The 11,751-nt window shown below is 44.9% G+C and overlaps 1 protein-coding gene across 2 annotated transcripts; it reads right to left on the bottom strand.

Annotated features, from left to right (window-relative positions):
• Positions 1-264: 264 nt before the first annotated feature.
• TMEM250 (transmembrane protein 250) lies at positions 265-7,993 on the bottom strand. 2 transcript variants are annotated; one of them, XM_077835849.1, is made up of 3 exons: positions 7,801-7,993; positions 1,772-1,872; positions 265-841 (listed from the first exon to the last, which is right to left on the bottom strand). In XM_077835849.1, the coding sequence occupies exon 3, from the start codon at positions 706-708 to the stop codon at positions 289-291; it is 420 nt and encodes a 139-aa protein (XP_077691975.1). In that variant the 5' UTR covers positions 709-841; positions 1,772-1,872; positions 7,801-7,993; the 3' UTR covers positions 265-288. The 2 variants fall into 2 exon arrangements, with proteins under 2 accessions (XP_077691975.1, XP_077691974.1); XM_077835848.1 differs by lacking the exon at positions 1,772-1,872.
• Positions 7,994-11,751: the final 3,758 nt, after the last annotated feature.

Raw genomic sequence — 11,751 nt, 5'->3', positions numbered from 1 at the left:
ATAGTTCAGCAGGCTAGACTCCGATGAACTGAAAGGAAGTGTATGTACTTTTCACTGTGCAAACAAAAATCGAATGTAGCCCACTTGCAATCAGGGATTGGAATTAAGCAGTACCCCAGCCCTCAAAAATAAAATAAAATTGAAATAAACCCAATTCCAGAGACAGATACATGAATTTAACAAAAAACTAGCACTGATAAATAAATTTATATTTAAAAAAAGGCAAAGGAGATATATGTTTGGGGTAGAGTAAGAGTCGCCTCCTGAGCCCACGTGCGCTCACTTTATTTACATATCCACAAACACCATGAAACACCAGCCCAGCCCCCCCACTAGCAGCATGGTCACGTGAATTCCATAGATGAGCAGTTCATTCATGAGGCTGAAGTCCACCCGCCTTCGCCCCAACAAGAGGAGGATGATGGAGAGTTTGTACTGGAAACGCAGAAAGATCCGGATGCCCAGGTACTGAAGGCAAAACAAGATAGAGAGTGCCACCCAGAGGATGGAGGTAAACAGGCTGCAGCTGAAGTACAGCAGGAAGCGAATGAATCCGTACATCCATCGGGATTTCAGATAGATGTCGAAGTTGTTGTACTTGGTGCGCACCAAGTGAGTGGTCCTTACTGGGCCACAGGCTGAATGCAGACATGTTGTGTGGGGGCCGTGGAAAGAACGGACACGGCGGGGAATGGGGATTACAGGCATCAGGCACCCCACAGTTCACAGAGTCCCAGAGCAGGATTTGCAGTGCACATATCAAATGTCATCCATTAATATGGAAAAGATTCGGCAACCTATGAATGCAAACTTTCTGCTGAATTTCCAGGAAGGAACAGGCCTGCAGGAAGGAACAGAAGGAAAACATGTTTAAAAAACTCCAGAGGGAGATAGAGAGCGTCTGGTGGATCTATTCCAACCTGGCTGCTATTTACAGCCCCCTTGCAAAACTCTATTCACTCGCTTGCCTGGGGTAATGTATTTTTTTAATGGGAAAGTAAAATATAATTTTTTCCATTACTGCCTAACTAGATGATTACAAAACACCCAATCAGCATGCTATCTAGATTCTAATATTAGCCTACCATCAACCTCACTATGGCAATGGAGTGGAGGCAAGAGGATTGTGTCTCTGGACTGGTATATTTTCATGACAATTTTGCAAGGTTGATTAACATACAGCACATCCTCTTAATCAACGGGGCATGATACTGCAACATGACCACTCCTTACCCATGTCACTAGTTCCACTAATGTATGGGTTTTCATTTGATCCTTATTCACTTATAAGTAAAACTCTATTCGAGTGAGGATTTCTACGTACTGTGCAAATAAATACTGGGCATAGTAAAGACAATAGCAATTCTGGACCTCTAGATATTTTCTAGTCCAGTCCCCTGCATTCAAGGCAGGACTAAATATTCTCTAGACCATCCCTGACAGGTGTTGTCTAACCTGCTCTTAAAAATCTCCAATGATGGAGATTCCACAACCTCCCTAGGCAATTTATTTCAGTGCTTAACCACCCTGACAGTTAGGATGTTTCTCCTAATGTCCAACTTAAACTGCTTAAACTTGCTGCAATTTAAGCCCACTGCTTCTTGACCTATCCTCAGAAATTAACGAGAACAGTTTTTCTCCCTACTCCTTATAATAATCTTTTATGTACTTGAAAACTGTTATCATGACCCCCTAGGTCTTCTCTTCTCCAAACTAAACAAACCCATCTTTTTTCCCCCTAATCTTCCCTCACAGGTCATGTTTACTAGACCTTTAATAATTTTTGTTGCTCTTCTCTGGACTCTCGCCAATTCGTTCATATCTTTCCCGAAACGTGGTGTCCAGAACCAGACACAATACTCCAGATGAGCCCTAATCAACGTGGAGTAGAGAGGAGGAATTACTTATTGTGTCTTGCTTACAACACTCCTGCTAATACATCCCAGAATGAGGTTTCCAACAAACAAAACGAAAACAATGGAACGTTTTGCAAGAAAAACAAAGCAATGTGTTTTTTTCACACTGTACAGGATGTACGTCCCTTTGCTTGGATAAGCCTTGAGGGCTCACTGTCATGGCAATTCCCTGTGCTCCATAGTTTTAAAAGATATTTACCTACCTTATTTCTCCCTTCATATTCTACAAAGATAAATGAAATATCCTTAGTCTTACGCAGTTTTTATGATTTAAAATCATAACATGTTTCCATGTAACCTTTGTTATTATTTGACAGTGATGAGCATTAATCTGTTAGCTGCTCTCCGTTTCACCTCATGCTTCTAATGTGCCAATTTCCAGGAATTATCAGATGACAAAACACTAATCAGACAATGCCATTAAATAATGGGGAACTTCCCTAGCCTTCTTTCACACCCCATAACATTGCTTCTTGTTATTACTTCGCATCTCACAGCTGGAGAAAGTTCAGACACACAGGCCTGGAAAGTTCTCTCTTTTGCTGAAGAAGAAATACTATCATTGCTAGGACTAACAAGAAATTTCACTTTATTATTAGAGCATCCTTTGAAATTAATTTCTATTATTACCAAGGCTACTATTAGTTATTATAAGGTTATAATACCTTATATGCCAGGATATTAAAGTACCCGTACTTTACAAACCTCAGAACAGCCTCATTAACTCAACGTGAGACTTTGGGCAAGTCATAACCACCCTCCGCCTCAGTTAACCCTGTAGAGATAATAATCCTGACCTATTTAATGGGGCCATGTATTGTTGCACTGTTTAAGGTGAAATCCCCAAGTAAATTCTGCCTAATAACCAATGAACAGTATGACCCAGGGGCTTAACAGAGAGGAAAATTATTGGTGTTGTGGTTAAGTTATTTGGGAGATCTGGGGGTCTGCTCCTGGGTCTATCGGGGCATCCTATATGACCCTGAACAAGTCGCCTCCCCAGTCTTTGCTACAGCTTCCCATCTGTAAAATGGGAATAATACTTCCCTACTTCACAAGAGTGTTATAGGAACAAATTTAGTAAAGTGCTCAGGTACTATCATGAGAAACACTACAGAAAAAGCCCATAACATACAATTAATTCAAGTTTCTAAAGTGGTTTGAGATCCTTGGGTGAAAGTCAATACATAGATGTACAGCATTATTATTCTAACCATATTATGAATTATTCTTAATCTTGTGATTAAGAAAATGAAGTATCTTTCTAACAGATGATGTTCTAGATCACTAAAACTTACACATGATCGTATATGTAACAATGTGCTTCTACACACTATACTGCTTTTAAGTGATTTTTTTAAATAAAAATATTGTTAATGGACAAATTGCAAAACTTAGAACTTGATATATTCCTGTATTAGATATGACAGTATCAACAACATTCTATATATTATTTTTATTGTATTTTTAAAAATATAATCTCTTTTTGAATACCGTCAATTGGAACATTACTGAACATTCTAAAATCCTTCCCTAAGGCCCTGTTCCTGCAAACTCTTATGCACCTACTTAATTTTACTCAGCCGAGTAGCCCCACTGAAGTCAATTGATCTACTTACCTACTTAAGAGTAAGTACATTCGTAAGTATAGAGGGTCAGAGCATTAAAACCTGATTTCTGTATCTGCTCTGCCCTGCCCATGAATACCCCCCTTTTTCATGGTATGATGCTGGGGTGTAGTTAAGATACTGGCTTTATGTCTGAGCCTTGTCATAGAGGAAGAGTTGTTATTCTCTACCGTGAAACAATCAGCAGGTTAATCTGAGATCTGCTCCAACAGCTGAGCTAACCGGGTCATTTAACAGCAACAGCTTGTTCTCATTTGCATGCTGCTGTGCCCATCATGTAAACATAAATGACTTTTAATGGGTCTACGCTCTTAGATAAGATTAACACTGACACTGGATCAGCTGTGGGAGGGGGTGTTGTAAGATGAAATGTAAACTTTTAAGAACATTACATTTTTAATGACATAACCATCCATTCAGCAGAAGGTCAATAATCCATTGACTTTTCTGGATCTCATTTAACTCTTGCAATGAAATAATATTTGACATTTTCCAGTGCCACCTGACCAGCTAGGTACAGTGAAAAATATTGCTAGGGTGTTTCACAGCTCCACAACTTTCTGAGTTGATCTAAAAAATAAAAAAATAAGTTTCACCTTGCTGACTGGAAATATTCATAACTTCCAAACTACTGAAACAACTGTCTTGTTATTTATCTCACTGAGACTTTAAAAAAAAAAATCAAGCCAAGTCTGAAGCAGATATATATTGTAGTTTATTGCATAGATGGCAGTCTTATATTATACTGTACATGGTACCAATTTGACAAATAATTTATAATGTTATAAAGAGAAACTTCTATTAAGGTATAAGCTCAAGGAACGGAGTTAATGTCAAGCTTCCAGCTGTAGCTTCAAAGGAACCACTCACTCTTAAAGTTCAGCATGCACATAAGTGATTTCATGACTAGGGCCTAACGCTGAAATTGTAGACCCTTAGGTGCTTGATCTTTCAGGGCAGGTCTACACTTAAAACACGGCAATGGTGCAGCCGTAGCGCTTCAGTGAAGACACTACTATGCCGATGGGAGAGCTTCTCCCATCGGCATAGTCTATCCACCTCTGCAACAGGCAGTAGGTATGTCAACAGGAGAAGCCCTCCTGTCAACATAGTACTGTCTACACCATGGTTTAGGTCGGTATAACTGTGTCGCTCAGGGGTGCGGATTTTTCACATCCCTGAATGACACAGTTATAGCGAGGCAAGTTTATAGTGGAGACCTGGCCTCAGCCGTAACACTGAATTAACACTAGTTTTCTGCAAGGATATAACAAATTATGTTTCACATATCTACAGCACCTTTCTTCCCAAAAGCTACTGGATCTGTGTGGAGGAAGGTCCACTGAAATCATTAAAGTTCAGAACAGGTGCAAGGTTCTATTCACATGGATCTAACTAATATGGGCCTAAATTCATCCACCTCCACAAATTACAATTGCCATAGGGATAGAAAAGATCAACTAGCTAGTGCACAGTACCTTGCACAAAAGAGGGAGAATGGAAATTTTTCCCAGGAACTATTAGGCAACCTCCCCCTCTTACTATAGTATGTTTAATGCCCATTACAGACCATACAGGACAGAGTCAAAATTGTTAATCTTAGTCTTTAATGTTAGGCACCAAAATTTGTATTTAGGCACATACACATGAAAGTTTAAGTTCCTAACTATGCATTTGGATACCTAACTTTATACACCCTATTTTGAAGATTTTGCCTTTTATTTTTTTTTTTTTTAAAGATCTGTTGTTGCAAGGGAGTATCTACTCAGAAGGATGAAAAACTGAGTCAACCCTTTCTCGATTTGATACTGTGGTTCTGGGAATTTCAACTCAGAGGCTTAGACCATCCCCTCCGGCTGGCTCAGTGCCAGTCTGGATCCAAGCGCTCATAACACAAAAACCCCTCACCGTCATTGGCACCCTTTGCCATGGTGTCAAGCTAAAGATCTGAAAGTCACTGAAAACTGACCCCCCTTCTGCCCTTTCAGACATTTCCCTGCTAGCTAAAGTAGACGGGGGAATGCGTGTGCACACATGTAAAGTGCTGCTGCCCATGATAATCCCATTCTGTGGGTAAATGGAGGCATCAGTCTCCAAGGCAATCAAGCTGGCACATTTTATTCTCTCTTGCTATAAAGGGTGCTCATGATGAAAATGCTATAATTACCTCCTATAACACCAACTCTACTAGAATCACACTAGATTAGGTCCAGTGTTGTTTAATATATTTATTTGTGATCTGGAAAGGGAGGTAAACAGTGAGGTAGCAAAATTTGCAGATGACACAAAATTCTTTAAGTTAGTCAGGCCCACAGAGGCTTGCGAGGGACTTCAGAGGGACCTAAACCAGCTTGGTGAACTGGCAACACGACAGCAAATGAAGTTCAATGTAGATAAATGAAAAGTAATGCACACTGGAGGGGAAAATTATACTCCTCATACACCTTGCAAGATTCTAAGTTAAAACTATCAATTCAGGAAAGGGAGCTGGGTGACACTGTGGCCAATGAAGACCTTCGCTTGGTGTGCGGCTGTGGCCAAAAAATCAAACACGATGTTAGGATGCATAAGGATTGAGAGAGAGAATACAGGGAGTATTACAATGTCATTCTGTAAATCAATGATGTGGTCTCATCTACAATATCATGCGCAGTATTGGTCATGCCCGCCCCCCCAAAAGGATAATCCAGAATTAGGAGTTCAGAAAAGAGTGGCGAGAATGATCAATGGCCTGGAAAAATGCTCAGCTGAAAAGAGATTTACAAAACTTGGATTATTTACCTTACAAATAAAGAGGGAACATGAAAAAAAACTGTATAAAATAATGATAGCAGATCAGGAGTTAACAAAATTTTGGAGAGATAGTAAACCTCATGCTTTTTCTAATTTGAGAGATTAGGAGACGGGCAGATATTCCCACATGTACCTAATACGAGGTTTCTTACACCTTCCTCTGAAGCAACTGCTGCTGGCCACTATCAGATAGGAGACTAGACTAGATGGGCTGTGGGTGATCCAGTCTGGCAATGCATATATTCCTATAAGTATATACATATATAGACATACACCATTATATGTACACACGGACACCAAACAACACGCTATACGCACACACATGTTTGGCAGAGCACACTCACACCATCAAAGAAGCTTCTGCGAGATGAGGAACCAGTTTGGTGCAGCCACAAATCACAACATAGCACTGGACAGAATGACATTTCCTAGCAATAACCTGATATCAGAGCAACACGGGCTACTGCAATACCCATCCAGAGAACAAGCAGATGTGGGCAGGGCCACCTCCCTTAGAGAAGGATTAACACACAGTACACACACATACATACACACACCTTACCCAATCTACTATCCCAAGGCCCTACCGATTACCTTCCTCCACATCCCTTTGCTCCCATCTCTTCCTCCCCTCCCTTTTGCATTCTCTCTGTGGCCCATGCCCTCTTCCCAACTATGGGGAGATAGGATAGAGGTCTATAAAACCATGAGTGGGGTAGAGAAAGCAAATCGGGAAGTGTTATTTACCCCTTCACATAACATAAGAACCAGGGGTCACCAGATGAAATTAAGAGGCAGCAGGTTTAAAACAAACACAAGGAAGTACTTCTTTACACAAGGCACAGTCAACCTGTGGAACTCCCTGCTGGGGGACGTTGTGAAGGCCAAAAGCATAACTGGGTTCAAAAAGAGAATTTGATAAATTCATGAAAGGGAGTCGTGTGTAGCTTGAGAGCCTACCTCTCTCACCAAGAGAAGGTGGGCCTGTAAGAGATATTACCACCCCCACCTTGTCTCGCTGATATCCTGCGCGGGACACAGCTACACCAGCACTGCATACGCAGAGGAGGGGTCCACAAATGAGACGCAAGGCGGGTGAGGTAATATCGTGTATCGGCCCGACTTCTCTCGGTGAGCGAGACAGGCGGAGCTCTTCCGCGGGTCGGGGGAAGGCACTGGGCGTGTCCCAGCCGAACCCCAGGGGGAAGAGGTGGTTTCGCGGGAGGGGTAACCCACACTCTAAGGGGCCGCTCAAGGCGGCGCGGTCAGTTAACAACACTGCAAAGGCCCACGGGGGGGGCAGGGACGCAGCCCCGTGCTCCCGGTGTCCCTCGCCTCTCACTGCCAGGAGCTGGCAGAGGCCGACAGGCGGCGGGTCACTGGGCGATCGCCCTATTCTCTCCCTCGGGGGCACCGGCCTGCCCCGCCCGCCCCGGCCGCCGCACCCTGGCGCTGACACTCACCGCGCTGCCCATGGTCCCGGGCCGAGTGGCCGCCGCTACTGGGAACAGGTGTCCCGGGCCCGGAGGGGGCCCGGGCCTGAGGTCAAGCGCTGCTATGCGCATGTGCGGGCCAGCGGCGCTCGGGGCTCCAACCGGTACCGGCCGAGGCGACTGAGGAGGGGGGGAGGTTGCTGGCGCGAAATGATGATGTCATCATCGAGCGCCTTGCCTCCCTGAGGACAGCCGCAGAGGAGCCGCGAGGGTGGGGGGAGCCTGTCGCCCGGGCAACGGGGGAGGGACAAGAACAGGCGGGGCGGGGCAAGGGGGTTTCACCCAGGGGAGTGGGGGGAATAATGGGGGAAGGGAGGATTGGGGTAACGGGATGGGGAGTGGGGCAATAACGGGCGGGAGGGGATAAGAGCTTGGGGGCAATAACGAGGGGAGGGTAATAATGGGGGGGATAGAGGGGGCAGCGCTGGCGCGAGCTGTTGCCCCCCGTTTCTCGCTATCCCATTCCGGGGCTGCCCCCCAGTTTCCGCTCGGCAGAGGACAGCTGGTCCCCGCCCGCAGGGGAGCGGCGGCGGTTGATTAACGGCCGCCCAGAGCCGCAGCGTTTCGCCCGGGGGGGGGGGGCGCCGCCGCCGCGCTGGCTGATGCGCGAGCTCGGGGGTCGGCGGGCGGGAGGGACCGAGCGAGCGAAGCGCCGAGCTGGCGGGCTCGCCTCCCCTCTCCCGGGCTCTCTTCCCGGTAGGGGACAGCGCCGGGGAAGCCCGCCGGCACCAGCTGCTGGGCCCCCCCGCCCCTCAGCCGCCTGAAGCGCTGCGCGGGGCTGGCGCGCTTGTTGCAGGAACGGAACCGTTTGACTCTCAGGCGCGGTTCGTGTTGTGTACGTTCCCATGGGCGAGGGCTCGAAGGGCGCCGCTGACAAGGCAAGAGGCTGGAGGCGAAGCCACTGGCTCAGTGGCCTCTAGAAATCCGCGGAGAAGGTGGACCTTTCCCAGCCTTTGGGATGGTTGGTTAGTTACGCCTCGGGACTGTTGTATTTTCATAAATATCGAGCTCTGTTTACAGATACATGGATACAAATAACCCTGAGCCGCGTCTTCCCCACTTCAGTCAGTGAAGTCGCACCAGGGTGCATTTAGCCCCGTCTCTGTTTTCAGTTGCACCCAGCCCAGCCTTTCCACCTCCTTCAGTGAACAATTTGAAATGAGCTTTCGGTTTTCTCTATACATTCGCCTCTGAAACGTTTCATTACTAAATTTTTATTTAGCCAAAACCATACTGTGGAGAATTGTCAAACGAAATTTCAACAGCAATAATATTATGTTTCCTCCTGTGGATTTGTGTGCAGTGTTATTTCGGAAGTTCTTTTACATAAAAATACTCCAGGCTCCTGATCAAAACAAGATGCATGCAATGCTCTTTCAGACCCCACTCTGGCATAGATAAAAAAGTATGTACCTCATCAGTGACTACTAGAATAAAATGTATTTTGACTTCCCAGGATCTTTCCTTATGCTTGTAGTTCTCATGTGTTTGTGTAGGCATTTGGTGGAGCAGGGCCAAGAAAAACAGAATTTGTCAAACAGCAGCAAAACATTTTTTTTCTAGAGTGATCCCACTGGACAACATATTTGGCTAAATTTAGATTAAATAAAATGTATTTTCTTAAAACATACAATACCACAGCGTGATAGGAGAAATATATCAGCCAAAACAGGTAGATTTGATTTTTTCAAAGACAGGTGGAACTCTGTCCTATGGGCTCTATTCTGACCTTTCATATTCTCACAAATAGGTCTTTGTATTCACAATACAACTTGTAGAGGGCCAAAGGGTGCCTGCTATAAGTCTTCTCCCCTCCCACTGTATAACACTTCTTACAATTAGGAGTTTTAAAATTCATGTATGGATATGGGGAAAAAACATTCCTCCTCTTAGTATGAAAGAGCCAGATCATGCTTTTCAGCTGTCTATGTCACGATATTTTTTAAATGAAAGTTTCACAATGTTGCTACAGTTACTGTTGCTGCCATAACAGTGGTGGGAGTGCTAGTGTAGGCAATGATCTGAAGACTGCTGCCATTTTAAGTAGTGTGTTGTGTTCAAGCTGCTCAATGTATGTCTGCACAACATGGTGCTTAAGATAGTGGATGCCAGTGCTTTGGGGGCAGGGATCATCTCATTGTCTGTGTTTGTACAGCGCCCAGCACAGTGGGGCCTTGGTTTATGACTGGGGCTACTAGGTGTTACTGCAATACAAATAAATAGTAGTAATAATAATACATTAGCACTCCCACTCTTGCTGTCTTTGATGATTTTGTAACAGTGGTAGCAACCCCATGACATTTTTAGGGGGAAAAAATGTAGACATGATGTTCCCTGTGATAACTCTTAAGAGGCAACAGATAACTCAAATTTAAATTAATGGAGTTTCTAACATGTAGTGCTGTTAGGGGGAGAAGGGGCAGAGAGGGAATTGCCCACATCCAAAGAGAGCAATAGGTGTACCCTTTCCAGTGAATTGATATCCACCTGGCCCCATAGAATCATAGAACTGGAAGGGACTTTGAGAGGTCATCTAGTCAAGTCCCCTGCACTCATAGCAGGACTAAGTATTATCTGGACCAGGGGATCTCAAACTCAAATCACTACGAGGGCCACATGAGGACTAATACATTGGCCCGAGAGCCGCATCACTGACACCTTTTCATATAAAGATACAAAAGCCTGCCCCTGGCCCCGCCCCCACTCTGCCTCTTCCCACCCCTTCCCTGCCCCATTCCAACCCCTTCCTCAAATCCCCGCCGCTGCCCCACCTCTTTTCCGCCTCCTCCCCACTCCCTCCTGGAAAGTGCTAAGCGCTGCCAAACAGCTGTTTGGCGGCAGGAAGCACCTGGAGGTAGGCAGAGGAGCGGGGATGTGGCACACTGGGGGAAGGGGGTGGCAGGGGAGGGGAGCTTGGCAGCCGCAGGAAATAACTCTGGGGGGGGGGGTGGGAGCTTGGTGGGCCACAGCAAATAACTCTGCGGGTTTCAAACTCTGTGTTTGAAACCCCTGATCTAGACCATCCCTGACAGGTGTTTGTCTAACCTGCTCTTAAAAATCTCCACAACTTCGCGAGGCAATTTATTCCAGTGCTTAACCACCCTGACAGGAGGTTTTTCCTAATGTCCAACCTAAACTGCCTTTGCTGCAATTTAAGCCCATTGCTTCTTGTACTGTCCTCAGAAGTTAAGGAGAACAATTTTTCTCCCTCCTCCTTGTAACAACCTTTTATGTACCAAGCACGGCTCTATCAGGAGCAAACTAGATAGAATATTAAGTAGGGTGCTACTGCTTAACTTGTCCTAGCATATAGAGCCACTCAGAAATGTCAAGCATTACAAAGATCATGACTGAAAAGCCATTTTCTAGTAGATTAGGCCCAAGATTTGATCTACGTTAAACCACAATACATTTAAGCACAGATTCAGTCCAGTTCATCCTGTGATTTCAAGAACTGACCAACGTGCTGTGGCCTGGAAGAAGGCCTTCAGAAGTAGGGCAGTGTCTTGGCCTGGTTCCAGATGGTGTCTATGTGCAACTGGAATGGTCAGAAGAAGTTTCTATATTAAAAACAGTAGGAAAAGAAAATGTCTTCCCTACTATTTTCTCTAGTCTTAACAAAGGAACTACTTTCCAGTATGGAAGGATACAAAACTCACATCAGTCCCCTGTAAACATTAAATAATAATAATTTGAGCCATGTGCAAGCCATGATCCCAGAAAAGCTGAGAGAGTATCAACTAAGATGGCTGCGTCATATGAGACAACGAGATACAGTTATGTTGGCCAAAGAGTACAAGATCTAGTAGTCATGGGAAGACCAAGAAAAAGGTGGTTTGAGATGGTGAAGGAGTACATGAAGAAAATTGGTGTCAGCTTGGAAGCCTCACTCGACAAGAACACTTGGAGACAAAAAACAAC

The sequence above is a fragment of the Eretmochelys imbricata genome, chromosome 16, assembly GCF_965152235.1.
Source record: "Eretmochelys imbricata isolate rEreImb1 chromosome 16, rEreImb1.hap1, whole genome shotgun sequence".
In the NCBI taxonomy this organism is placed as follows: domain Eukaryota; kingdom Metazoa; phylum Chordata; order Testudines; family Cheloniidae; genus Eretmochelys; species Eretmochelys imbricata.
Note: the sequence above shows the minus strand (reverse complement) of the source record. Positions and strands in the feature narration are given on the sequence as shown.

Bases quoted from the DNA above. Each gene is read 5' to 3' on its own strand.
- TMEM250 (XM_077835849.1), bottom strand. From the start codon at position 708: ATGCCTGTAATCCCCATTCCCCGCCGTGTCCGTTCTTTCCACGGCCCC.